The following is a 27,842-nucleotide window of genomic DNA, read 5'->3' on the forward strand; positions in this document are numbered from 1 at the left end:
TTTTTTTTTTTTTTTTTTGCGGTACGCGGGCCTCTCACTGTTGTGGCTTCTCCCGTTGCGGAGCACAGGCTCCGGACGCGCAGGTTCAGCGGCCATGGCTCACGGGCCCAGCCGCTCCGCGGCATGTGGGATCCTGCCAGACCGGGGCACGAACCCGCGTCCCCTGCATCGGCAGGCGGACTGTCAACCACTGCGCCACCAGGGAAGCCCCATCAATAATTTTTTTAAATTTAATTTTTATTTTCTATTGGAGTGTAGTTGATCTACAATGTTGTGTTAGTTTCAGGTATACAGCAAAGTGATTCAGTTATACATATGCATATATCCATTCTTTTTAGATTCTTTCCCATATTGGTTATTACAGATTATCAAGTAGAGTTCCCTGTGCTATACAGTAAGTCCTTGTTGATTATCTATTTTATATATAGTAGTATGTATACGTTAAGTCCAGATTGAGACCAAATAGTTTTGAAAATCATTGTATATGTGTACAATGCAGGTAACATTGTTTTCTAAGAGTAAAATAATTGACCCAAATGTCCATCAATATGGACACGATGCCAATTCTTTCAATGTGGAATGGCAAAATAAATTGTGATATATCTTTATATATACACATACATACACACACATTCATACATAATTATATATTAATCAGACAGTATATATTTGTCAGATGTTCCTTACCTTATATGTCAAATAAAATGATTTTTGAGAATGTATTTTTCTAAGTAAGTACATGATAAAAATAAGTGCAAAATTTATTAAGAATTAAATATTAGTTCATAATATTGCAGGTTTGTTGACCTTAACCTCAAAAGGTAGAAATAAAAGTGCTACATAAGCTACTCTATTTGACTAGAATGCACAGTAAGCAGCATTTATAGGACTTGGTTTTTCGGAATGTAGAACATGTTTATTGTTTTATTTCAGGAGTAGTATACTGTGTGTTTATTGAAAAGGAAGCATCATTTTATTATATCTTTATATATACATTTCCACTGTAATGGCTTAAACAAATAGGAACTTATTTTTCCCATCCAAAAGCTGGAGGTTGGTAGCTGCTGGCTATTGGATGTTATCAGGGTCTTTCTGTCTGATGGTATTTGTTCTCTTGTTGCCTCTTGTGCAAAGAAAGTTGAAATGGACAAAATGTGTCTCATTAGAAATATAGTTGATTCTTGTTATTCACCACAAACACTGAATTAGCCAAAACTGAATCATCACTCCTAGGGGATATACAAAGTTAGGTGCCTATAAGTCTCTGGGCACACTTTAATCAGCCAGTCAATACATAACCTTGTTTTGTGTGTGTTTCTGTTTATAGATACCTTATTTAATACATATTGTTGATTCATTAACGTTGAACTCATGGCCAACAGCACTATAACTCACGCCTGAATGAAGCTTATCTAACACACATATTTCCTGGGTAACACACATCACAGCTTTCTTGTGCTTAGGACACTAGATAGCACTGCAGCACTGTACTAGCTGGCCGTTTAAAATAGCGAAATCACCAATGAAAAGCACAAAAATGAGTAAAGTGTGGCACTAGATAGACCTTGAAAAGGGTTCTCGTTTACAGTATGAGAGCTGAAATAAGAAAGCAGAATGTCACTTCATTTGACCTCAGCTGGGAACATGTGCATTGGGTAACTCAAATTTTTTTGCCTCTCCACACATATCCACGAATGACTACAAAAATGGTGCAAGTATTGATTTGGAGTTACAAATAAATTTTAGTGAGTAGGCAGATTTTCAAATAAACAACCCATAAATAATGAGGGTCAGCTGTATCTCTTTACAAGTCATTTGCCAGAACTGGGTAACAGGGTCTGTTATTAGAACAACCAGTGGCTATGGGGCATGAGCTTTTTACTAGTTTAGACCAGTGATGATTTATCCCCCTGGAGTCGGCAACCTACACTTCCTGAAATCCAGAGATCTCTGCTATTTCAACAAATCACAGTACCCTTGGCAGGGAAGAGTGAAGTGGTTGTTGGGTAAGCAATGGACAGTGCCTGCCATGTGCCTAATCAGGTGCTTGGCAATTGGAAGGGACTTGGCACTTTTTTGTTGAAGAATGAATTGGTGAATGAATGACGGGGTCATTTTTGGAAACAGCCTTTGATTTCTCTCGTATCTCAAAGATTTTCCATTTGCATCTGAATTTTTTAAAAAACGTGGTGTTTTGACTGGCCAACTCCAAATCAAAGTGAAAGTTAATGTAAGAGAATAAAGAAATTTTACTTTATATGGATTAACTTCAAGTTAAATAAGTCAGAGAGAATAGTAAAAAATGAAGCATCAGTTGAAGTTGAAACTTGTATTCACAAAGAGGCTAAGTAGCCCAAGTTTCATGTGGTAAAACTTTTTCTTTCTTTTCATATTGTTCCTTTTCTGAAATGATTGCTTTTTATATTTTGGAAGATGTTAAATCTAGAAATATTAGTTTTTAAATATAGTATGATGATAGATATCATTATTTTAAATTATCAGGTTCTCATATATTATCAAAGAGTAAAACAATTTTACTTTTTAACACTACATTTGTAGCAAATGCCAGTTAAAAATAAATTCAATTAATAAAGTATAATTTCATTTAAATTTTGTGTAAACAAAGCATACATTTGCGCTTACTATTCCAAACATTGGAATAAATTGTTGATCTTTCTGTCTGTGTCCTGCCTTAGACCAAGAGCAATTTAAAGCCATTAAATAGTACATATTGCTTTTTCATTAAAGTTGATGTTTATTTGATTATGGAAGTAAAATAATATTATTATATAAAATTGGAAAAGAGAAAAAAGAGGGAAAATCACCCCAATTCATATCACTCAAAGAAAAGTTTCAACAATTTGGTCTATTTCTTTTCACTCTTTTTTTTCACACATTACAAGAACTTAATTTCACAAAGTATATGTAGTATGAAAAATCCATTCAACATTCTAGGTGTAGCCTTTATTATTATTGTTATTATTATAATAGACTTAGAATAACTTACAACTTTAGGGACAGAGAAGTATATTTATTACTATCAGTTGCAGAGCAATAAATGAAGCAGCCAGGTTTAAAGTATGGTTCTCCTAGAACTTTTTCTGCTCAGCTTGCCTTCTCTATTCCATACCTGTCTGCATACTGAGCTGGAGTCCACATTTCAGGGCAAATGAAATTGTCTTCTTGTACATTTCTAATTTCCATTTTGGTGCATTGTCACGGTTTCTGATATCTTTTCTCCCTAGGTCTTTTAGATGTCGAACACTCTGGTAGTTCTCCTCCCTTTCTATACCTGCTCTAAGCAAAATGTCTATTGCCAGAAATCACAGCTAAGGGTCTAGAGAAAAATAATGTGATTATCTGATTAAGGTAATTCATACTAAGTTGCAAATGACTTGTAGTCATAAGGTTTTTGGGGTGATGTCTGCATTTCATCACAATATGTTATCAAACTCATAAGGGTGTTTGATAAGTAGAGTATGTGAGAGTAACGTTGGGGGGCCGTGGGAGAACCTTATATCGGCCATAGTACCTGCTCGCTGTAGGAGGACAACACAGGCATGAAAACCCTTGCACGACCCCTGTTAACTCTCATTCAGCGGCTATCAGCTGATGATCATTCTCCTTAAAAAAAAAAAAATCATTAAGAAGTTACAATTAATTATAATGCATTGGCAGGTGAAACATTTAATTCTGTGTCTCCTAAGGACTCATCTTTTAAGGTTTCTTTATTTGGGGATTAGGTCAGCACAGTGTTTCTTTATAAACTTAAAGTGCCATTTTATTCTCCAAAGTTGAGAATGAGTTATTTGAGATTTCATTAATGCGTACTTCCAGGAGGACTTGAGGAAATTTATAGTTAAAGGTTAAACGAAGTAATATACTTAATTATAAAATAGAAGAGCAAAGTTTTAAGCAGCCAGGAGAAAATGGCTTCCAGGCCTCTGAAATGAACAGATAAATATAGTTAGATAGTGATTTTGACTTTTGGATTTCTCACTGTTCAAGTTAAAATGGAAACATGCTGCTGATAACCTCATTTTCTAATTAGAGGTAGCATGATAGGTAATTCATTCATGGTGATAAAGTATACCCTGCATTTGAAACCAAGGTGAGCAGCTTTTGCCATTTTGAAGGCTTAGGTTTTAGTATATTAATGAAAATGTTGACCAGATTTTCTTGTACCTTCTTTGATATTTTACCCATGGTACTTTTATTTTTATGTGTATGCTGTGTGATATTTATAATAGCAATACTTAACATATTTAAAGGGTATCTGATTTCAGTCTTTGGGCAAAGTCAGGTTTTTTTCTTCTTCCTCACTTAAAAAAAATTTCAAGAAGACTTAGGGAAAACGAATATACCTCTTAGACTTATCAGAGTTGTATTACTCGACTAGGCTAAAGAGGCTTCCTATTTAGAAACAAAGATGTTGTCACTAGAAAACAATCCCTCTTCAGCAATTCGTTTTGGTCACAGCTTTCTTCAGTCTACTTGTGTGTGCTCTGCCTAAGAAACACCTTTAAGTCACCAGTTTTCAATCCTTAGCTGTTAGAGTGACCCTCAGCACACAATATCCAATTTTGTAGAGAAATATCATATAATGAGGAGAGTTTAAATCTGTACTCTTGTAAAAATGTTAATTTTCTCAACTTGTAATAGACATTATTTTACATAAAGCAAGCAGAATATTAGGAGTTGTAATTACCTTTTAATATTACTGAAGACGTAACAGCCTTCTCTGATTTTAATTTCCACAGATGAAACTTTCATAAAACGTTTTTAGCTTCTTGAATCGGACCACTTTGAAGTTAATCATTCTGATCAAATTAAAAATAGTAGTAATACAAACTTTAGTGAACGTGATTGAGCAGTGAAACACTTAACGATGCTAGTCAAATTTTGAAATTAGAGCCAAGTATTATGGGAACATGTGGATTTCAAAAAAAAAGTGGTGAATTTTCTGTGTGCTTGCAAGGAGATGACCAGATTTGTGGCACATGTGGATTTTGCTTTTTAGCAACCATGGAAGAGGTGTGGGATTTTCAGATATGGCACAGAAATAGGCAACATTATCTTGAGTACTTTGAAAATATACTTAGCATCGTCAGTTTTAACTCTATGCTTAGACGCTCTGTTAGCAGCCACTTTATGTAGATTACCTCACATAGTCTACCCAACAGTTTTATGAGTAGTCACTTATTCTCACTTTACAGAGGAGGAAATTGAGGCTAAGAGAGGTTACAAGGTTACACTGCTAGTAGGGAGTGGACTTGGTGTCTCAGTCCTTTCAGGCTGCTGTAATAAAATGTCACAGACTGTGTAGCTTATAAACAACCTAAGTTTATTTCTCACACTTCTGGAAGCTGGATAGCCCAGTATCGAGCAGCTAGCCTGGTCACATTCTGATAAGGGCCCTCTTCCTAATTCATAGCTGGCACCTTCTCACTTTGTCCTCACGTGGTAGAAGGGGTAAGGGATCTCTGTGGGGTCTCTTTTATAAAAACACTAATCTCATTAATGAAGGTTCAACCGTCAAGACCTGAGCACCCCCCAAAGTTCCCACCTCCTAATATCTTTGGGGGTTAGGATTTCAACTCATGAATTTAGGGCAGGGGGACACAAACATTCAGACTATAGCACTTGGACTACAAAGTTTGAACTCTAAACTGGTAAAATATTTTCCCTCCTAGGTATGGTGTCTTCCTTTTCCCTTATAACACCCTCTCCAATTCACTCTTTACCGGTCAGGAAGTGACTTTTCCTTCTTCTGAACTAGGGCCCTGTAGCTGTGCTGCTTTTCAAAACACAGTTTTGTATTGTAGCTCATTCTGCAAGTGGTATGTGTTGATCTGTCCTCCTTTGCCACGGGCTCCTAGAAACAGTGACTGTAATACCCTCCCCACACCCACCCACCCAGGACCTCACATCTTACACGGTGGCCGTCACTGAACACTTGTTGGTTTAACTACTGGAGTTTGTGTTCATCAGGTAGCATAGTCTCCGCCAGTACAGAAGCTTTAAGAGACCAAGGACAGTGGAAAAGGGAAGTCCCCGAGTGAGAGAGTCTGCCTCTCTTGACTAACTTGGCTCAAATACTTTGCTGTGCTTTTCCCTAAGTGCCAATGTGGGTTTAAATTACTTGTGCTTCTCCCATGAAGTTATGGTGCCTGTGAATCACAGATTCATTTTCCCTGAAATATTATCCATTGCATTTTCTTGTTTTGTACTTTAAATATTAGAAAAGGAAATAAAGTGATAGGGAATATAGAAAAAGGAGTCCAAACCAATTCTTTCTATATTCCTGTGTTATGAATCTATTATATATTGTTTTGATCACATCTGCTGCTTTGTATTAAAAACCATTTGATAGGTGGATGGTAGATATGAATCTCTTTAATTTTTAAAAAGGCCTTTGGGCCCAAACCCACACAGTTACCATCTCCAAACAAAAATGGAGGATCCCTTTAATATATTATTATGAATATTTATGCCTAAAGGAGTTCTTTAGCATTTTCCGGTGTATTTTATTTGGCCAGAGTACGTGTTGCACTACCCTTGCATAGAATAACATGATTCTATTTGGGATAATCTCTTTTTCATAATGTAGAACTTCTTTTGCTTCAGAAATTTCCAGGGGGGAAATATAGTCAAGTACTTGGTGACATGACATTAACATTTCTAATGAATCAGGATTCTGAGGTTTTCAAGATATTAACAAACATAAAAATTCTGTAAATAAATATTTCTGTGGTATTTTTGTTTAAAAAATTGTATTTAGACTTCTTTCACTTAGGTATTTTGGCTTTCTCCATTTAAGAACAAATGGAGAGTTTTTATTCTTTATTTTTAAGAGCTTGCCCATCATGACATTCAGTATTTCTCATACTCCATAGAGCATCTTGGGTCTTAATTATGTGAAAGAATACTTTCATAGGAATTCTACTCAGGGAATTTTCTTAAAACTTGTATAAGGCCTGGGGTACTAAATCAGACATCCCGTAAGTCAACACTTTTTCCTTAGCACCTGTAAGTGGTACAGGCTTTACTCAATGCACTCTGGTCTTTTTCTCAGCTCTGATTTCTTCCCAGAGAAATCAGCCACAAAATAAATTTCCTCATTGATCAGCCACAAAGTAAAATCTGGTCCTTGAGGTATTCACGGTGCAAAAGATCACTGGGCAGGGATCTTCACCTTGAATGAGGAGGCTGCAAAGGCACACCCTGGGCTCTGGGGTTGCTTCTGATTGTGCTGGGCTATGCTCCATCCAGATGAGTGTGCTTCAGCGAGCGGGAGGGTCGCCTGGCTTCCCTGTGGTGTCTGAGCCTTCGCCTGCATCTGACTGGTCAACAGTGAGCCAGTTTCCTTCCATTGTGAGGATGGCTGTTGAAGGAGAGATTCAACCACTAGACACACTGGGAGACTTCTAGGAGATCGAGGCATGTTACTAGGAAGGAACCCTGTATGATAAGTATATTATCTATGAATGTGTTGTAGATGCATTTTTTTCCCTCTGTAGGAAGTTTTAAATGGATTCTATACGTGCCAGGGCTGGGGGAAATTTGGGATAGAATTTGTTCATTTTCTATATCCTTTCCAGGAAACTTCTTTCTCTCTACCTGGCAACTGGCCGTACTATTTTAGGGCGGAGTTTCTAAACAGTAGGATACTTTTGCCCTCTGATAACCAAGAAGGACAGAGATGATCCCTTAAATAGTACTCCAGTTGTTGGGATCTGAGGGAGCCAGTTAATCCCCTTTCCTCTTTGATTTCTTAGAGACAGTGGTTTCCCCTATATCCATGTATGATTGACCCTTGAATAACACGGGTTTGAACTGCGTGGGTCCACTATGTTTTAGTTTTCACTAAATACACACTACAGTACAACACCATCCGAGTTTGGTTGAATCCGTGGATGCAGACCCTCAGATATGTAGGGCCAAACTGTAAAGTTATACATAGATTTTCAGCTGCATGGAGGGTTGGCGCCCCTAAGCCCCATGTTGTTCAAGGGTCAACTGTATGACTTTTTAATTTGTATAGCAGCAGAACAATTAATTTAGCTTTATTTTAATTTCCTTTCCACACTTCAGTTGCCTAGGCTATTGGAGAAACTAATTACGACCCAACTTTTACTTGGAAGAGAGGACTGGACTTATGCTCCGTGAATCACTGTATCTGGAGCACTGGAGCAAGCTGAGAATTTTCTCTGATTTGACATTGTGTTCAGTAACATCCAGGTTTATATGAACAAGTGATAAGGGAACCCTTTTTGCTTTTTTGGGATGGGGTCCTAAAACTTCCATTTATTTTAGTATACAATAATTTTAATATCTTCTTTAATTTAGAGGTAGACTGCTACTATTTGTCTCTTAAGTGGAGGGGAAAAAAGAGGTTCTGTTACTGATACATTCCTAACCTGTTTCTTTAGATTCCTTTTTATTCAGAAATTCCAGTTCTGGATGGACTCTTGAAATAATCGCTTTGCAAACAGGATGTTTGTGGAGTCTGTGAGAATTGTATATTGCTCACTTCTCTACTCCTGTGAGATTATCATGTTTGGCCTAATAATAGGCACAAATTTTGTTATCTTCAAATTTTATTTATATTTTTTTGTTACACAGGAGAAGCAGAACCAAATAATTTTGGAATTAGAAGGAAACATTTATTTAATTCATGCTCCTCTGCAGTGCTGGAATTTCCTGTACATATGTCTGTAAATGTACCTATCAGATTCTCCTTGAACATGTCAAATGACCTGGAACTCCACCTCCTCAGGGCATTTCTTTTGATTTTTGAACAGTTGCTGTTGCCACAATGATCTTCTTTACCTTTAGACGGAATCTGTCCCTCTCTCGCTTCCATTCAGTATTTCTTGTTTTAGCCTCTGGAGCTACCACCTAGAATAAGTGATCCTTTTAATTTAGGACTTCTAATTAATTCTGTTTTTTATTTGACATGTACATTTCTGATTTTTTAAAGAAAAATGTGGGTTTGTCTTTCAGTTGGAAATGATGTGTTGATTTTTTTTTTTTTAAGAGAGAAAGAATGTTTTCATGAACTGTCTGGGTGGCTATGTTTCTAATACTTATTTTCCTCTCCCACTGCTGCCCAAATTTTTTCTCTGCAGGGAGACCTTACCAGGAGGCTATTACTCTGAACCTTACTCAACAGGGAAAAGCAGTAACTCTTCAAAGCCTCAGTGGTTCCTCTAATCAGACACACTACTTTTCTCTTGGATTCAGTTGACCTTTTTTTTTGAAACTTGAGAACTTAAATTTATTTGTTTGGTTATTTGATATGTAAAAGTAACCCCAAACATTTAAATAACTCATGTTAAGGAATTTTTTTTTCACACATCAAATGGCAGCTGAATTATCCCAGTACTTTGAATCATCTTGCTATTTATTTTGCTGAAATTTTGTGTTAAAATTCATTAAAGCCTGTGGTTGAGAGCTATGGGAGGGAGAAGACGAAGTTTTAATATTTGCTACCAGGTTCATCACTGATTTTCCTGGGTATTTTGATTCTGCTTATTATTTTTATTTATTTATTTTTTTCTTTTTCCTTCCTTTTTGCGGTACACGGGCCTCTCACTGCTGTGGCCTCTCCCGTTGCGGAGCACAGGCTCCGGACGCACAGGCTCAGTGGCCATGGCTCACGGACCCAGCCGCTCCACGGCATGTGGGATCCTCCCGGACCGGGGCACGAACCCATGTCCCCTGCATCGGCAGGTTGACTCTCAACCACCGCGCCACCAGGGAAGCCCTGCTTATTATTTTTAAAAATGGAAATGAAACACTTTGTATAGTTGGGAATCTTTATTTGCAAGCAACAGAAATAGCCTCTGATAACTTAGACAAGAAAAAAGGAAATGAGGGGAAATCTGAGGAGGCAGGTCTAAGGAAAGCAGGATTCAGGGGAGCCCCAGGAACCTCATCCTCAGGAGTGTTCCTGCAGAAAGCATACTTTCCCAGTCTTGGCTGCAGTTCTCAGTTTGGCTTGACAGGCTTTCTGCCAGGGATCTTTTGGCAGTTTGGGGCTTCTTCTGTTTTCAGGTCTATTGGAAGTTGCCTTCTTTGTTTTCTCCCACAAATATACTGATTTAATTCAAGTCTTGAAGCTAGTAGTGTGTGTGTGTGTGTATGTGTGTGTGTTTTCTTTTTCCTGCTAATATTTTTTGGTTTTTGTAGATATTTTCCAGGGTGGGGAGTGATGGTTAGGTTTTCCTATTTCCTACTTGCTCTGTCATTTTTTTATGGGGAAAGTTAAGGAGATTAAAAAATTATGCCACTGCGGTCAACATAAACATTTAAAGCTATAAATGTTCCTTTAAGAATTACTTTGGCTGTATCTCACGTTTCGATTTTTTTTATTATTTAATCTAATACATTTTCTAATTTTCATGACAACTCTTTGATCCTTGAATTATATAAGCTTTTAAGTTTCTATAAATATGAGATTTTACTGGGTTTTTTTTACTGATTTCTAATCTAATTCTTTTATGGTTGGAGAAAATTATCTGTATAATATTGATTCTTTGGGATTTTTAGATTTGTTCTGTGGCCTAATGTGTGGGCATATTTTGTAAATGGCCAGTGGGTGCTTGAAAAGAGTATGTGAATACGCATTAATATAAAAGGTGCAAGGGTCTGTGTTTTGCATGAGATCAAGTAAATTATAGAGCTCCTTATTCTTTATGTGCTTGATCTATGAATTCCTGAAAAAGACTTGATAACTAATACTTGTACTTAGTATATTCCAGGCATTATTTTTAAGGCCTTACTTGTATTAATTTATTGTGTATTGATCATTTTTTTAGATGTTACTTTTACTTTATGTATTTTTAGACTGCGAACATTTGTTACTAGGTACTTAATACCTAGTGATTGGAGTCTTTTATCTTTGTGTATTGACCTTATTCATCTCTAGTAATATTTTTAACCTTAATGTCTCTTTTTCAGATATTGATATAGTTACACAGGCTTTTTTCTATTAGTGTTTAATTAATTTTAATATTAATATTGCCTAAGCATATCCATCTCATTCCACCTTTGTATGTCCTTTTATTTGGAGTGTGTCTCATAAATAGTCTGTGATGGGACTTCCCTGGTGGTACAGTGGTTAGGAATCCACCTGCCAATGTAGGGGACACTGGTTCGTTCCCTGGTCCAGGAGGATCCCACATGCCACGGAGCAACTAAGCTCGTGCGCCACAACTACTGAGCCTGTGCTCTAGAGTCTCCAAGACACACCTGCTGAGCCCGCATGCCACAACTACTGAAGCCCAAGCACCTAGAGCCCGTGCTCTGCAGCAAGAGAAGCCACCACAATGAGAAGCCCGCGTACCACAACGAAGAGTAGTCTCCGCTCGTCACAACTAGAGAAAGCCCGCATGCATCAACGAAGACCCAGCACAGCCAAAAATTAAAAAAAAATTTAAATTAAAAAATTAATTAATTAAAGAAAAATAGTCTATGGGTGGATTTTGTTTTTATCCAGTTTTGTCTAAGAGTGGTAGTATAATATGATGGTTAAAAGCAAGAACTTTAGCGCCAGGTTGCTTGGGTTTGGGTTGATGTCTGGGATGTTGATATCTGACACCTGTAATTCTACACTTGGGGGTAGGAGGTGTTTGGACTTTGCTTTATTTAGACTTTTAACCTCCCCCCATGTTATATGCTCCATATCTCACTGCTGCTCTCCTATGGGTGAGGTACCTGGTATATTCAAGTTCTGATTCTCTGCAGCGTTCAGTTGTTACTGTTTCAATGTCACCTGCCACTTGAACTTTATGGTGTGTTTCCTTAGTCATCTGCTTCTTATCTCTTGAAAATGTATTGAAGTATCTCTAAAATGGACATAATAAAACTGCTTAGTTATAGGACTATCTGAAGTTAAGTGTGAGTCAATAGATGTAAAGAACTTTGAACACTACCTGGCACATCAGAAGTGCTTAGAAAGATTTGTTCCTGTTTTGTCACTGTTGTTAATAGTATAGTTTGACTTTTAATGCTCTTGGCTGCCTTGAAAGTATCTACAGTCCTGTCTGATATTTGTTACTGTGAATTTCATCATCAGATTTATTGTTTTTATTTTATAATCCAAGTTTTTCTTTGTTTTGGCTTTTTTCTTCCTCAGGCGATTTGGGGAGGACATTACTTTGGTGCATCTCAATTTAGCAAGTTGAAAGTAGTAATTGAATTTAATGGAAATTGAAAATCATTTCCCAGAAGGAGTATATTATAATTAAACTACATGATAAATTTAAACTTGTAAAATTTTTCTATTTGAATGGTGTAGGGTACTTTCAGTTAGTTGATAGGCTAGATTCTTAATTTCATATGGAGACATTAAAAACTCTATGAAAAAAAGAACTCTATGAAGTGAAATTTTTTGCCTAAGTGGGAATCTCTGTGTTTTCATTAAATTTATGTTAAAAAGAACATTAGTGGTGGTGACTGTTACACAACAATGTGAATGTACTTAAGGCCACTGAAGCTATACACTTAAAAATAGTTAAAGTGGTAAATTTTTTGTTATATATATCTTACCACAATTAAAAAAAAAAGAACACTAGTTATTAGGTATATGTCTCACATTGAAGGTGAAGGAAGATGTTCATCACTGTGAAAATCTAAATCTCATGGACCATACAGATAGAGTGAGCAGAACATATTGGTGTCAATACCTTGACTTATGTTTTCTTTCTTCAGCCATATATGATTCTCATTCATTTCCTAATGTGAACTTTATTTTTTAACAGGAAGGAAAAGCTGATGCGATGCTCTCAATGCCGAGTTGCCAAATACTGTAGTGCTAAGTGTCAGGTAAGAAGGTTCTGCTGTATGTAAGCTCTCTACTCTTAAATTTGTTCTCCGGGCTTCCCTGGTGGCGCAGTGGTTGAGAGTCTGCCTGCCGATGCAGGGGACACGGGTTCGTGCCCCGGTCCGGGAAGATCCCACGTGCCGCGGAGCGGCTGGGCCCATGAGCCATGGCCGCTGAGCCTGTGCGTCCGGAGCCTGTGCTCCCAATGGGAGAGGCCACAACAGTGAGAGGCCCACGTATCGCAAAAAAATAAAATAAAATAAAATTTGTTCTCCATTATGCCTGTTGAACTATTTCTGTTTCTTCATAATCTTTTATTTATTTTAACTTGTTTTTTCCTTCAACTTAAAAATCATATATGTATATGGTAATAATTATATATACATAATATATACATAAACTCTATCCATATAGTGTGTGTGTGTGTGTGTGTGTGTGTGTGTGTGTGTATATATATATAAATATCACTGAAGAAAAGTTAAATGTTTACTCCTCTCCATCTTCTTGTCCTCTTGACTTCAGTCCCATTTCCCAGAGCTAACCACTGTTAAGGTTCTTATTATTTTTTTGGTGCAAACACATTCATGTATCTTTATCTTTTGTTTTTAAAAACAGATACAGGTTATTCTGGCACAAATTCTTTTATACCTTGATTTTCTTTTTCATTTAATAATCTATCTAGAAGAACTTTTTGTATCCTCGTGTTCATTCTATCATATGAATGCACCACAATCATCATTTCCCCACTAATGAATGCATAATTTTTTCCCAATATTTGGTATTGCCAGTACTGCACCAGGCATCCTTTCGTGCACATTTTTGCACACTTGTGCAAATTGATTGTAGGATAAATTCTTCCCCGTTGTACTGATTAGTAAAAGGATATATGCATTTTGAATTTTTAAAGAGAATGCTCAGTTGCCTTCCAAGAGTTTGAGTTAATTAACAACAACAGACAGTCTATGAGAGTACTGCTGTTAACATCTTTGAAATTCTTTAAAGGATGTATAATTAACATCCAACATGACCTTTTCTTCTAACCTTATGGTTAATCATTTAATAAGAAATTTAATTATGCTCTAATGAATTAGGTCATAATAAAAAGTCTAATTGGAGGGTATGTGTCTGTGTCACTTGCCACCCATGCTTCAGGGAACTTCAAGTTAAGAAGACTACATATAGAACCAAATGAATTATATTATTTGATACAGATTTTCTAGTTGAGCTTCCTTTCTGTTCTCAATGAACTAAACATTTACTTTTATTTTCCCTTGTTTTTATGACTGTTTTTCCCCAGGGCTACTTCCTCCTTTTGTAGTACACTCAAGAAAAAAAAACAACAAAACCCATTATCTGATTAGAATGAGTAGAGGGAGTCTGGTGGGTAGGTATGTCATTTTGATTCATTATAGTGCATGTGTTTTTACCACATATATTAGCTGTTTGCTGTAGCATCAATAATAATGTCATCGTCAGATATACTGTAGAAGATAATGGGAAAATAGCTAGTAAGATGAAAGATATCATATATAACACAGCTAGTGGACATGCTTGTCTGTGTGCGGGGGATAGGGTGTGTGTGTAGAGGAGATGGGATGGGAGTCAAAGAATGGCCAGAACATATGCATTTAAACTGCTCTGTTAAGCTCACCCTTAAGGTACAGCATTAAACATTGTAATTATTGTGGATACCTACAAAGCAGCACAAAATTAAACTGACAGACTGAACTATGAACAGTAATGAACAAAAGCACTTGGAATGGAAATTGATATAGAGGATGCGAATTCATAGCATAAAATCCAAAATACGTTTACCCTAGGGGGACATAACTTTTGTCAGTAGCTTAGCGTTCGATGTATGGGGCCATAGCATCAATGAGCTCTCCACAAGAAGCTGAGGTGTTATAGGGTATAATGTCCCCTGTGCTCATAAGGAAGGTATCAGTGGCATCAGTTTTCACACTTCATTTTTAAACATAAGCGATACAAGGATACATTTGCATTATAAAAATTAGCACAGTATAGACTAATGCAGGGTGAAAAGTAAAAGTCTTCCTCCAGCATTCTTCTCCCATTCCTACTTCTCTTTTCCAGAGGTAGTCTCTCTGTGTTTGTTTTGTGAGTGGAGGATACACACCAAACTGTTCGTCTATGCGTCATACGTAGTATACACATACATGTATATATTTACTGCTATGTACAGAACTGTTTGTATTCCTCTGTATCTACCTTGTTATGAGGTGTCATAGAATGTAATAGAGGGGGTTATATATTGGATCCAGTCTTATTCTGTATTGGCATAATCAGCATATCACAGATGATTATGAGATCAAAGAGGAGGAACAGGCTAAGTTTTCTTATGAAAAAACATTCTCAAAATTTGTAATATAGATAGCAAGTAAACCAATTTTAAGCAAATTCACCAATTACTATTTCATCTCTGCTGGATTTACTTTGATTCATAATATGTACATTTCTAATTGAATTAATTGCAGAGCAAAACAAGCAGCTGGATACCACATCAAATTGCAGTTTACATACTTTTAAAAAGTACTATATTAGCAGAAAGAGGCTCTATTTTTTGTTGATAATTATAGGCCTCTTTAAAAATGTGAATCATATTTTTGAGTGTGCATTTTATGTTTAGTTGTAGAATGATTTGATTCATTTTTGATGAATTCCACATTAGTAAGCACTTAACAGCGTGATTTAATAAGTTGGTTTCTGTAGTATCATACCCAAAGTGACGATAATGAAGAAAGCCAAACCCTTGGTTTTTATAAATAGCTCTGTTCCAGGCTTCAGGCTGATAGAATATGTACTGGGTGCTCTGTAGAGAAGTTGGCTTTGTATCTAACTGTACACAAAAAGGGAATATTGTATAAAGGTTAAAATTATTTGATCATATTTAACTTTTTGACTTCTGCAAATGTCTGCAGGCCTGAGCTTTTCTTTTCTCGCTTTACATTTGCCTGCAGAGTGATCCCATCTACTCCCATGGCTTCAGTTGACATCTGTATATTAATTATTCTCAGTTCTCCATCTCCAGCCTCCTCCTTTCTCCTGAGCACCAGACCCATATCTTACGGGGCATCTCTATTTGGGTGTTGCACCGGTATCTGAAATGCCATATATTTATACCTGAGCACATTATCTTACCCCAGACCTTCTTTCCTTCGCATTTTTCAACCTCAGTGAATAATCTCACCAGCCACTCAGCAGTCCTAGTTGCCAGAGTGTCATCAGCTCTGATTTACGTTCTTTCCTGGCTCCACATCCCCTTAATCACCATGTCCTGCTGATTCTACCACCTGAAGATCTGAATTGGTTCACTTCTCTCTAGCTTCTCTACCACTACCCTTGTTCATGTTACCATGATCTCTTTCCTAGGTTAGCTGCAGTCTTTAAACTCTTACAAGCTTCTCTTCTCTTTTCTACACAGGAACCAGAGTGATTATTTTATTCTAGAATGTAAGCGTGATCTGTCAATCACCAGCTTGAAACCCTGGCCCTCTCTTTCCTCAGGGTGAAATTCAAACTGGCAGATTTTGCCACGTTTTTACTTCTGGGCCTTTGGCTATGTAAGTCCCTGGGTCTGGAGCAGACCTCTCCCCCCAGCTACTGAACTCCTATTTATCCTTTAGAACTCAGATTAAATGTCACTCCCTTTTTCCTAACCCCCTGAGACTAGTTTTTATCCCTCCTTTATCATACAGAAATTTAATTGGGTCAATTGCCTGTTTCTGTAGTTAGATGTCAGGCTCCTTGAAGGTATGCTCTGTGCATGGGTCACTGCTGCAGATGTAGCATAATTTGTTGAGTGAATGAATGAATGAATACATTCATCAGTGATGATTGTTGAATTCGATTTTTAAAATTACATCATCTCTAAATAACCTGTCCGTAGTAACATTTCTTTTTTAGATAGAAATATAAGTGGGCTATAACATTGTATTAGTTTTAGATATACAACATAATGATTTGATAGGTGTATACATGGCAAAATGATCATGACAATAAGTTTAGTTAACATCCATTGCCACACGTAATTATAATATTTTTTCTTGTGATGAGAACATTTCAGATCTGCTCTCTCAGCAACTTTCAAATATACAATACGGCATTGTTAACTATAGTCACCAACCTGTACGTTACATCCCCAGGAATTTTTTGTTTGTTTGTTTTTTGTTTTGACCACGCTGCATGGCATGTAGGATCTTAGTTCCCCAACCAGGAATTGAACCTGCGCCCCCTGCATTGGAAGCACAGAGTCTTAACCCCTGCACTGCCAAGGAAGCCCTCCCCAAGAACTGTTTAATTTTTATAAACCGTTTGATCATCTTCACCCATTTCTCCCCTCCCCCACTTACCCCCATCTCCTGCCTCTGGCAAACACCTGTCTGTTCTCTGTATCTGTAATTTTTTAAAATTTATTTTTATTTATTTTATTAATTTATTTGGTTGCGCCAGGTCTTAGTTGTGGAAGGCAGACTCCTTAGTTGCGGCTCACGGGCTACTTAGTTGTGGCATGCGAACTCTTAGTTGCAGCATGCATGTGGGATCTAGTTCCCTGACCAGGGATCGAACCCAGGTCCCCTGCATTGGGAGTGCAGATTCTAAACTACTGCACCACCAGGAAAGTCCCAATATAATTGTTTTTTTTTTTAGATTCCACATATAAGTGAGACATAATAATATGTCTTTTGTTTTCTTTTACTCAACAAATGTTTATTTAGAGCCATCAAGCTGGGTCTGCTGCATTTCTAGATTGTGACACTTTCTTAATCCTCTTCTCTAACTCAAAAATTATGGAGCCAGTGACTATTATTGGCACTCAGGAATGCATCCATGGGAAAAAAAAACAGACAAATATCCTTGCCTGTGTATAATATAAATTCTAATAGGGAGAGATAATTAAAAACATTTTTTTTATTGTGGTAGTCACAGGATATAAAACATACTATTGTAACCATATTTAACTGTACAGTTCAGTGGCACTAAGTACATTCACATTGTTGTGCAACTCTCACCATCATCCATCTCCCGAATTTTTCACCTTCCTAAACTGAAACGCTGTCCCCTTTAACACTAATTCCCCATTCCCCCTTCCCCTCCACCACCCCCCGGCCCCTGGCATCTACCGATGTACTTTCTGACTCTATGAATTTGACTGTTCTAGGTACCTCGTACAAGTGGAATCAAGCAGTATTTGTCTGCACCTAATGTATATTGGAATGCATTTTTAAGGTTTTAATATGTCTTAATTCATCAGTATAGGCATAGTCTATTAACTTCCTGCTCTGACAGACAACAGAATTTAGCTCACCTATGTCAGCACCTGCTTCCTCTCTGTCTTTTTATATAGCTATATCAGGATCCTCATTCATCCAAAGTCTATCCAATAGATATTTATTGAGTACCTGCTAGCTAGTCACTGTTCTAAGTTGGGATTTTGGTGGTGGGCAGCTAGCAATGAACAAATAAACAAGGTCCTGGCTTTCGTAAAGTTTATAGGAGTGAGGAGACAGTAACAAATGCCATGATTATATGAGTGAGTGTGATTTGGATGAGCGTGAGCTTGCCATTGCACAGATGGTTACAGAAGGGCTTCCTGTATAGGTGACATTTGGCTGGAGTCTAAAAGTACCCAGCCACGGAAAGATCTCGGAACAGTTTTTTTTTTTTTTTTTTTTTTTAAATGTAAAAGGAACAGCGAATGTAAAGGCCCTGAAGAGGAAAAAAGCTTGTCATGTTAGAGGAATGAAGAGTTTGAGGTAAACAGATTAACAAATTCATATGAAAAAAATGAAAAAAATGTTTTGCCAGAGTGTGTATCGTTATTATTTTATCAAATATCACCACAAACAAAAATGACTGAATGACTTACAATTAAATAATGCTAAAATAACATTCTTGCCCTGCTTTTTACAGAGTATTGTGAAATTATGTGTTCTGCATGTTTTTGAGTTATAGTTGCTTCTGGTTAGCTGGAAAATAGAGAAATTTAGTGGTCAAAACTGAGACTTTGTCAAAAACATTTTTTCTAGTTCATTACACACCTGGTTCTCAGAATTTAAAAAAACTATTTATTAATAAATTTAAATTATACTTCTTTGGGGGAAAAAAAGGAGTTGGATGATGGTGGATACATGTCATTTGTTCAAACCCATAGAATGTTTGACACCAAGAGTGAACCCTCATGTACACTATGGACTTGGGTGATAATGATGTGTCCGCCTAAGTCCATCAGTTGTAACACATGCGCCACTGTGATGGGGATGTTGATAACAGAGGAGGCTGTACATGTGTGGGGGGCAGAGGGTATATGGGAACTTTATGTACTTTCCTCTCAATGCTATGAACTTAAAACTGCTCTAAAAGTTAATGTCTTAAAAAAATAAATCATAGGGAAAAAAAGCAGTTGGAGGTGAGGCCAATGAGTTAAGACTTGAAGGACTTGTTAATGGATTCATCCATCCATTAATTTACTCAGCAAGTATTAGTGCTGGTGCCAGGACTTTTCTTGGCTCTGGCACAATATTATTGAACAAGACACAGAAAACCCTTGCCTTTATGGAGCTTTCATTTTCCTTGTGAGACAGATATATAATATTGTCTTAGTTTTATGCCTAAAATAAAGGGAGCAAGAGAAAATGATAGGGATTGGGAGGCTAGTTTTACATATGTAGGTGTGTGTGAATACATATACACACATATGTACATATACATATCTATATTTAACTTCTTTCTATATATCTAATATATAGATATTGAGAAAGAGATATATCTATGTATCTATATCTGTATCCGTATCTATATCTATAGTGAGATAACTATTTCTATATCTGTCTGTCTGTCTACCTAAGACCTCTCAGGAGGTGGCATTTGAGTGGAGATCTGAAAGAAGTAAGACACGTGAAGATTGGAGAAGGGAGTTTCAGGTTTGATGTACATCACATGTAAAAGCAGGAATGAATATGGTGTGTTCACTGAAGGACAAGAAGGCCAGTGTGGTGGACCAGAGTAAGCAACAAAGAGAGTTGTAGGAGATAGATTAGAGAGATAGGAGGGGCCAGGTTATGAGGTCATTGTGTACTATGGCTAAAAATAAACATTTTGTTCCATGTGTGATGGGCTGCTACTGTAGGGTTCTGGGAAGGGGAGGGGGGATCAGTATTATGGTCTGAGATTTTAAAGGAATCTTCCTGACTGCTGTGGGGATAGGTTATAGGAGGGCAAGGATAGAGGCTGAGAAACCAGTTAGGAGGTTGTTACACTAGTCTGGTTGCCATATAATGGTGGCTAGGACTAGAGTAGCAACAGCAAAAAGAGTTGGTTAGATTTGGGGTATCTTTTGAAGGAAGAACTGACTGAATTTGCTCATGGTTGCATTCATTCATTCAAGTTGAGAACTCAACATATGCAGGCACTGATCTAGTCAAGAGCTCTGATGGCTTGGATTAGAGTGGTAGCAGTAGAGGTGGTAATAAATTATTGGATTTGAGATGTATTTTGCAGGTGTAACTGAAAGAGTTTGCTAATAGATTAGATGTAAGAGGTGAGACAAAAAGTCAGAGATAGAACTTTTTTTTAAATGGAGTTCCATTTAATATTTATTTATTTATTTACTTAGGCTGCGCCGGGTCTTAGTTGCGGCATGTGCGCTCTTTTTTTAGTTTCGGCATGCGGACTTAGTTGCGGCATGTGGACTCTTAGTCGCAGCGTGCAAACTCTTTAGTTTCAGCGTGCATGCAGGATCTAGTTCCCTGACCAGGGATTGAACCCCAGGCCCCTCGCATTGGAAGCGTGGAGTCTTACCCACTGGACTACCAGGGAAGTCCCAGAGATAGAACTTTTAAGTTTCTGCCCTCAGCAACTTTGGGTGAATGGTGGTGCCATTTAGTGACTTAAAGAAATCTTATTGAAGAGTAGGTTCTGAGAAGAGAATTCTAATTTACAAATTTTTAGTTTGTGCCTATTAAACGTATACATGGAGATGTTGAATAGGCAACTGGATATACTTGCTCAGAATGGGGGCTGGGACTGCATGAAAAAATGTAAGAAGAATGAATATGGGGATGGAGAGGGAAAGAGAAGAATCAAGAATGACTCCTTGGGCACTTTCCTGGCTGTCCAGTGGTTAAGACTCTGCGCTTCCAGTGCAAGGGGCGTGGGTTTGATCCCTGGTTGGGGAACTAAGATCCCACAAGCTGTGCAGTATGGCCGAAAAAAGAAAAAAAAAAAAGAATGACTCCTTGGTTTTTGGCTTTAGCAATTGGGTAGATGAGGATTCCATTTACTGACATGGGGAAGACAAGATCCCCATGTAATAGCGTAATAGACCCAGTTTTAGGTGGGAAAAATCTGCTTTGGCTGTGTTAGATTTGCAATAACTGTTATATGTCTATTAGGTTCAATTTCCTTTTCTCATGTCTGTAACTTTAAACAATATGTGCAAGCCTCCATCTGTGTTTATCAATTGTAGATCGTATCTTTTGATTCCCTACCTTTAAGGTGAAGATATTAGTATTCCCACTCTTTCCTATCTTATCACTCTATTTTCCATAATTTGCCAGCTGTACCTTTACTTTTATATTGTCAAGGTTAATGATATTTACATGCTGTTCTAGAACACAAAACTAAGTCCCACGTAATGATTTTAAAAAGTCAAAATCAGTAAAAAGTCATAAGTGGTTTTTAAAATATCACTTTCTAGATTCAGATTCAATGCAGTCCCATTTAAAGTCCCACGGATTGATAAGCTGACTGAAATTTATGTGGAAATGCAAAAGACTTAGAAACTGAGTCCCTTATGTAGAAGAAGAGCGAAGTTGGAGGACTTAGACTGCTTGATTTAAACACTTACTCTGAAGCTACAGTAATGAAGACAGTGGCGTTAGGATAGGCGTATAGAGCAATGAATAGAATAGAGCGACGGTCCCCAACCTTTTTGGCACCAGGGGCTGGTTTCGTGGAAGACAGTTTTTCCATGGATGGGGTTGGGGGGTGGTGCAGGCGGTAATGCGAGTGATGGGGAGCGATGGGGAGTGGCAGATGAAGCTTCGCTCGCTCACCTCCTGCTGTGCGTCTCGGGTTCTTAACAGGCTGTGGACTGGTACCGGTCCGCGGCCCGGGGGCTGGGGACCCCTGGAATAGACAGTCTAGAAATTGGCCCCGTTCTGTGTTCTTTTATGTGATAGTTAGCTATGGCCACAAGAGACGGCTCAGAGAGACTCAGGAAAGTTTATTACACTCAGAGATCCTAGAAACAGGAGCGATGGATTGCCGCACAGCATCATGTGCGGGAAGCCTCAGGGTGGTCTGGAGGCAGAAAGGAGGAGAAAGGGGAAAACTGAGGCTACAGCCTTTATTAAGGTTTCCGCAGGATTACTCAGCCATAAAAAGGAACGAAATTGGGTCATTTGTAGAGTCGTGGATGGACCTTGAGACTGTCATACAGAGTGAAGTAAGTCAGAAAGAGAAAAACCAACATCGTATATTAACGCATACATGTGGAATCTGAAAAAATTGGAATAGACGATCTTATTTACAAAACAGAAATAGAGACACAGACGTAGAGAATAAAGGGGGGGGTGGGATGAATTGGGAGATTGGGATTGACATATATATACTATTGATACTATGTATAAAATAGATAACTAATGAGAACCTACTGTATAGCACAGGGAACTCTACGCAGTGCTCTGTGGTGACCTAAATGGGAAGGAAATCCAAAAAATAGGGGATATATGTATACCTATAGCTTATTCACTTTGCTGTACAGTAGAAACTAACACAACATTGTAAAGCAACTATACTCCAATAAAACTTAAAAAAAAAAAGGTTTCCTCAGGAAAGGCAAGGCAGGGTAAGGTAAACAGTTTAGGATTGGCTAATTTGAATAATTCCAGAGGGCTTTGAGCTATAGGAGTGGCCTCTCCATTCCTGGTACCTGGCTCTATGAATTTTAAAGCAGATGGAGGGAGGTAGGGCTCTGGATTGGTTAGTTTGCATATCAAAGGCATGCTCCCTGCTGAGCCTTTTGCTGTCTCTAAGAATTGCCTAGCTCTGGGATGGGCAGTCTCTCTTTCTAGCCAGAAAGGTTTTTAAGATGTCAGAATATCATAATATACAGAAAATTTAAAAAATATAAACGCAACCCCACACATGTATAGCCAGTTGATTTTCTACAGAGGTGCCAAGGTAATTCAATGTTGAAAGGATAGTGTTTTCAACAAATTGTGATAGATATGCACATGGAAAAGAAATGATATAAATACAGTTTTCCCCCACCAAAGTCTCATAATATATTACAGACTTAAAAGCTAAAGCTCTAAAACTTTTAGAAGAAAACTTAGGAGAAAATCTTTGGACCCGGGGTAGGTCAAGTTTCTCAGGCTGGACACAGAAAGCACTCACTATACAAGACATTGATAAAGTGAACTTTAGCAAAGTTGAACCCTTCTGCTCTTTGAAGACATGACTAAGAAAATGAAAAGACAAACCACAGGCTGGGGAAAATATTTGTAATGCATATATATCCAACCAAAGAGTTGTATCCATAATTTTTAAACAATGCTTACAATTCAGTAGTAAGATTATCCAGTAAAATGGACAAAAGATTTGAATAGACCCTTCAGTAAGATATACAGTAGAAGATGCTTAACATCATTAGTCATCAGAGAAATGAAAATGAAAACCACAATGAGATACCATTACATACCCACTAGAAAGGCTAAAATGAGAAAGACTGACTATACCAAGTGTATACAAGGAAGAACAACTGGAACCTTATACTCTGCTGGTGGGAATGTGATATGTTACAACTGCTTTGGAAAAGTTTGGTAGTTTCTAAAAGTGTTAAATGTGCACTTACCAACTAACCCATCAATTCTACTCCTAGGTAGTGTGTGTGTGTGTGTGTGTATGTGTGTGTGTGTGTGTACACACACATAGATACACCCACAATTTACTATTACTCAGCCATAAAAGAGAACTATTGATATATACAGCAACATGAGTGAATCTCAGAAACATTATACGGAGGAAATAAAGCCAGATAGAAAGAAGTAGTACTGTTCTGGGACAGGCACAACTAGTCTGTAATGATGGAGACCAGATTACTGGTTGCCAGGGATTGAAGGGTTGAAAGTAAAGGCCCACAAAAGAATTTGTGGGAGTAATGACAATCTATATCTTAATTTTGGTGTTGGTTACATAAAACTATACTCTTAAAATGGGTCCATTTTATTGTAATGTAATTTATATCTCAATACATTCCTTAAAAAATATTGCTCACTGCAGAGCCATTAAGTATGCATAGTTCTTACTTCTTCCTCTGTAACAAAGTGTTCACAACCTTTCAGCCACTCAAAGAATGAGACTGCTGTTTGAGGGAACCATTATAAGATGGTAAGCATTGGGGAGGGAAGACCAAACAGAAGGCTGAAGAAATGGTCTAGATCAGTGATATTCTTAGCGTTACATTCAACTGGAGTCTCCATTTTAACACTCCACTGCTTACTCAAAATCGTGCCAATAGTAAGAAGGTGTTTTGGGACCCTCTGGTATACAGACTTCTGGTTAATTGTCTCTTTTTCAGTCACTTTTCAATCCCATTCTCTGTCCCATACGTAGTCTTCAATTCTAAATTCTTGTTGGAGTTCTGTTTGGCAGGAGTCAAAGACTTTGCAGGTAACTGCCTCCAAAGTTACCTGCCACTTTGAGGCGGCCTCCTTTGCCCTGTTTCTGTAGCCTGTTCTCTTACCCCGACTTTCTGACTTAATGGAAATGAGGTTAAACACCTCATCCATTGATGGCCCTTCCGGTTCACTTTGGGAGTTAAAAACCTGATAATTACTTGTGTTGGGGAGATGAAATGCATGTGCCCCATCTGCCATGTTCCACTAGAACTCGACGTTGACATTTTGATCAATCTAGCATGGAAGTTTCTTTCAAAGAAGTCCTTAGAGGTGAATGATTTATTTTGCTCTTCCAGCTAAAATGTATCAATTAGGTCATTCCATCTTGATATGACCTCTCACTAGATCAGAGATTGGCAAGCTTTTTCGGTAGAGGGCCAGATAATAAACATGTTAGGCTTTGTGGGCCATAGGATTTGTCATAACTATTCAACTCTGTTGTCATAGTATGAAATTAGTGAGTGTAATACCATGAATTGACTATGTTTCAATAAAACTTTACAGAAACAAGTGGCAAAATGGATTTGACGTGAACCTTGTACTAGATTGACTTACTTTGGGACTCTAATGTTTTTATTTATTATAAGGTTCGTCAATTAACCAAGAAAGTGTAATTCCCATTTTCCTAAGGAGTAATACTTTATTCTTGTTTCTTTTGTCAACTTCTTGCCCTATGACCATCCTCCTGCCTTATTCTGTCTTTATATTTGGCCCTATCAGTCTAATTTGATTAAGGCTAGTGGGGAGGCACTCTTGTTCTATGTTTGTTACAGCATCCAGAAAGCTTTTAAAGTGCTAAGTCTAATGTCTATCGCTAGGTCTCTAGTGTGCTCTAAGGAGGTTTTACGCAAGATTTTAATCAATACCTGTCAGTCAACTATAGCTTGTTAGCCAGCGTGCTTAGCTTTCCAGTTTTCTTTTCCCAGATTCCAGCTTTTCAGGTCTTCATGCATCTGTCAACCTGTAATTCATTAGTGTACTACATTTGACGCATACAGAAGATATTATTTATTTGCTATTAAGCAGCCTGTAAGTGAATGGAAAACTGTTGGGTCTCTTTTCTTTCCTGCAAGTTGCATGGCAGCTCAACTATCCTAAGTTTTGCCTATAGCAGACCTCTGTAGATGATTGATTGAGAGTGGAATGAGTCATGAACATGTGGTTAAAAAAAATCATGGCAATATTTCACATAGAAAATGTTCAATTAATAGTGGTTATTAGTCACAAAATGAACTTGTTGAATAAGCTGGCTTAAAAGAATTCGTTTCTTTTTTACATATTTTAAGGCAATTTCTTTTAAATATCCCCAAATCTGAGGAAAATACCATTCCAAATTTTCAGTTCTCTGTAAGCCTAACATGGGGAGGTTTCAAGCCTTTTTGACATAATTCAGATTATTTGTTATGAATGGGGATTACAGAATCATAGATTTTTATCATCGAGAGGTTACCTTAGATATGAATGAATCCAGTCCTCTTACAGAATAAACGTCTAGTGAGCCCTGATTGTGAATTAGATGTGTTTTACTGAAACTGGATTTAATATGTATTGATCCTTCCCACATTCCATCCCACAAAATAATAAGCTGCCCTAAAATGAGTAGTTAATCCAACTAAAATTCAATGTTAAATAGTATTTAAATGGGTTATTGAGCTGTAGTGGCTTTGTATCCAAGGCAGGGAGGGAAATGTTACAATAATAGTGTAAAGGTTATTTTGTGTAAGAAAGAAGAAATAAATGGATTTTCTCTTTCTATTGTAACATCTCATCAATCTTCTCCTTTCATAATTAAGCAATCAAAACCGTCTCAGACTGGCCAAAGCAAGAATTGCTAGGGATTTTCCTGACCTTTTTGCATGGCCTTAATTTCAAATAAACAGTGGTAAATATATAGTAAATTATATCTCCTAAGTGGTACTGATTTTAGAATAAATCATCAGATATCTATTGAACACCTGTTACACGCATGCTGCGCCTAGTTGGTAGTATACTTATTTAAGAAAACCAAACATAAACAAAGCTAAAAGTAAAATAATATTTAAAAATTGATAAAAGTTTACTAAGTCTTTGCGTTACAAAAGATTTCATTGGTATTACAAAAGAATTCATTGAAGCATTTTTTTAACATTTAAAAATTAATACACTTAAAAGATTTTTTGAGTTACAACCAGGTTTTCCAAAATAAACAAACGTTAAAAAGTTGTTTGTTAGGGCTTCCCTGGTAGCGCAGTGGTTGAAGGTCCGCCTGCCGATGCAGGGGATACGGGTTCGTGCCCCGGTCCGGGAGGATCCCACGTGGCTTGGAGCGGCTGGGCACGTGAGCCATGGCCGCTGCACCTGCGAGTCCGGAGCCTGTGCTCCGCAACGGGAGAGGCCACGACAGTGAGAGGCCCGCGTACTGCAAAAAAAAAAAAAAAAAGTTGTTTAGTAACCGTGATTTTGCTTTCTTTTTCACATAAAAATGCTTCTCCCCGAATCACAGTTATTAGATATAAGAAAGATAATTATGTTTTGCTTTTATTTATAAATATAATACATGATATTAGGCAAAGATAACAGTATTGGGAAAGTATAAAGAGAAAAACAAAAGTAGCTTTTTCTTATAGGAAAAGCTGGAAAATTATTGCCAATTTCCAGTATTTTAGCAAATCTACAATGAGCATTCTTAAGCTTATTTATGTACATCATTTAAACTAGGATTAATTGCATTATAAATATTATTTCTGTGCCAGCAAAATGCACATTGAAAATCCTGATATTTACTACCAAACACCCATCAGAAAGATTAGGGAAACTTATGATTCCAAGGACAAGGTTAGAAAGTCCCCACTTCCCTACACCCTAGAGACTTCTGAATTAATATTTTCATTTATCTTTGCTATACTAATGGGTCACCTATGTTATCTTGTTTCTATTAACATTTCTTTGATCACTTGTTTGGTTTTTAGTTTTTGTTTATTGGCATTTCTTTTTTAGGCATGAATTTTCTCTTCATGTCCTTCACTTTTTTTACTATTTTTATGGAAATATTCACCCTTTTCTTAGTTATTTTATAAGACCTCTTTGTATTTTGGTGACAGTTAACACTATCTACATACGTATTTAAAATTTTCTTTTCCTAGTTTGTCCTTTATCTTTCAACCATATTTGTGGTATTAGGTTTTCTTCCTTCTGATATACATGAGAATTATATATTATATATATAATATATAAGAATTATATATATGAGATATGAGATATGAGATATACATGAGAATTATATATTATATATATAATATATAAGAATTATATATATATAATATATAAGAATT

General features: G+C 37.2%; 1 protein-coding gene across 2 annotated transcripts in view; it reads left to right on the plus strand.

Annotated features, from left to right (window-relative positions):
* Nucleotides 1–27,842, plus strand: part of SMYD3 (SET and MYND domain containing 3) — a 717,667-nt gene that overhangs the window by 166,998 nt on the left and 522,827 nt on the right. For both annotated transcript variants that reach the window (XM_027122400.1, XM_027122399.1), the window contains exon 2: nt 12,768–12,831. In XM_027122400.1, coding sequence (XP_026978201.1) covers nt 12,768–12,831 — 64 coding nt within the window. The remainder of the gene's footprint in view (nt 1–12,767; nt 12,832–27,842) is intronic.

This window comes from Aethalodelphis obliquidens, unplaced genomic scaffold (genome assembly GCF_003676395.1).
Source record: "Aethalodelphis obliquidens isolate GAN/ISIS:26980383/991018 unplaced genomic scaffold, ASM367639v1 scaffold24, whole genome shotgun sequence".
Classification (NCBI taxonomy): Eukaryota; Metazoa; Chordata; class Mammalia; order Artiodactyla; family Delphinidae; genus Aethalodelphis; species Aethalodelphis obliquidens.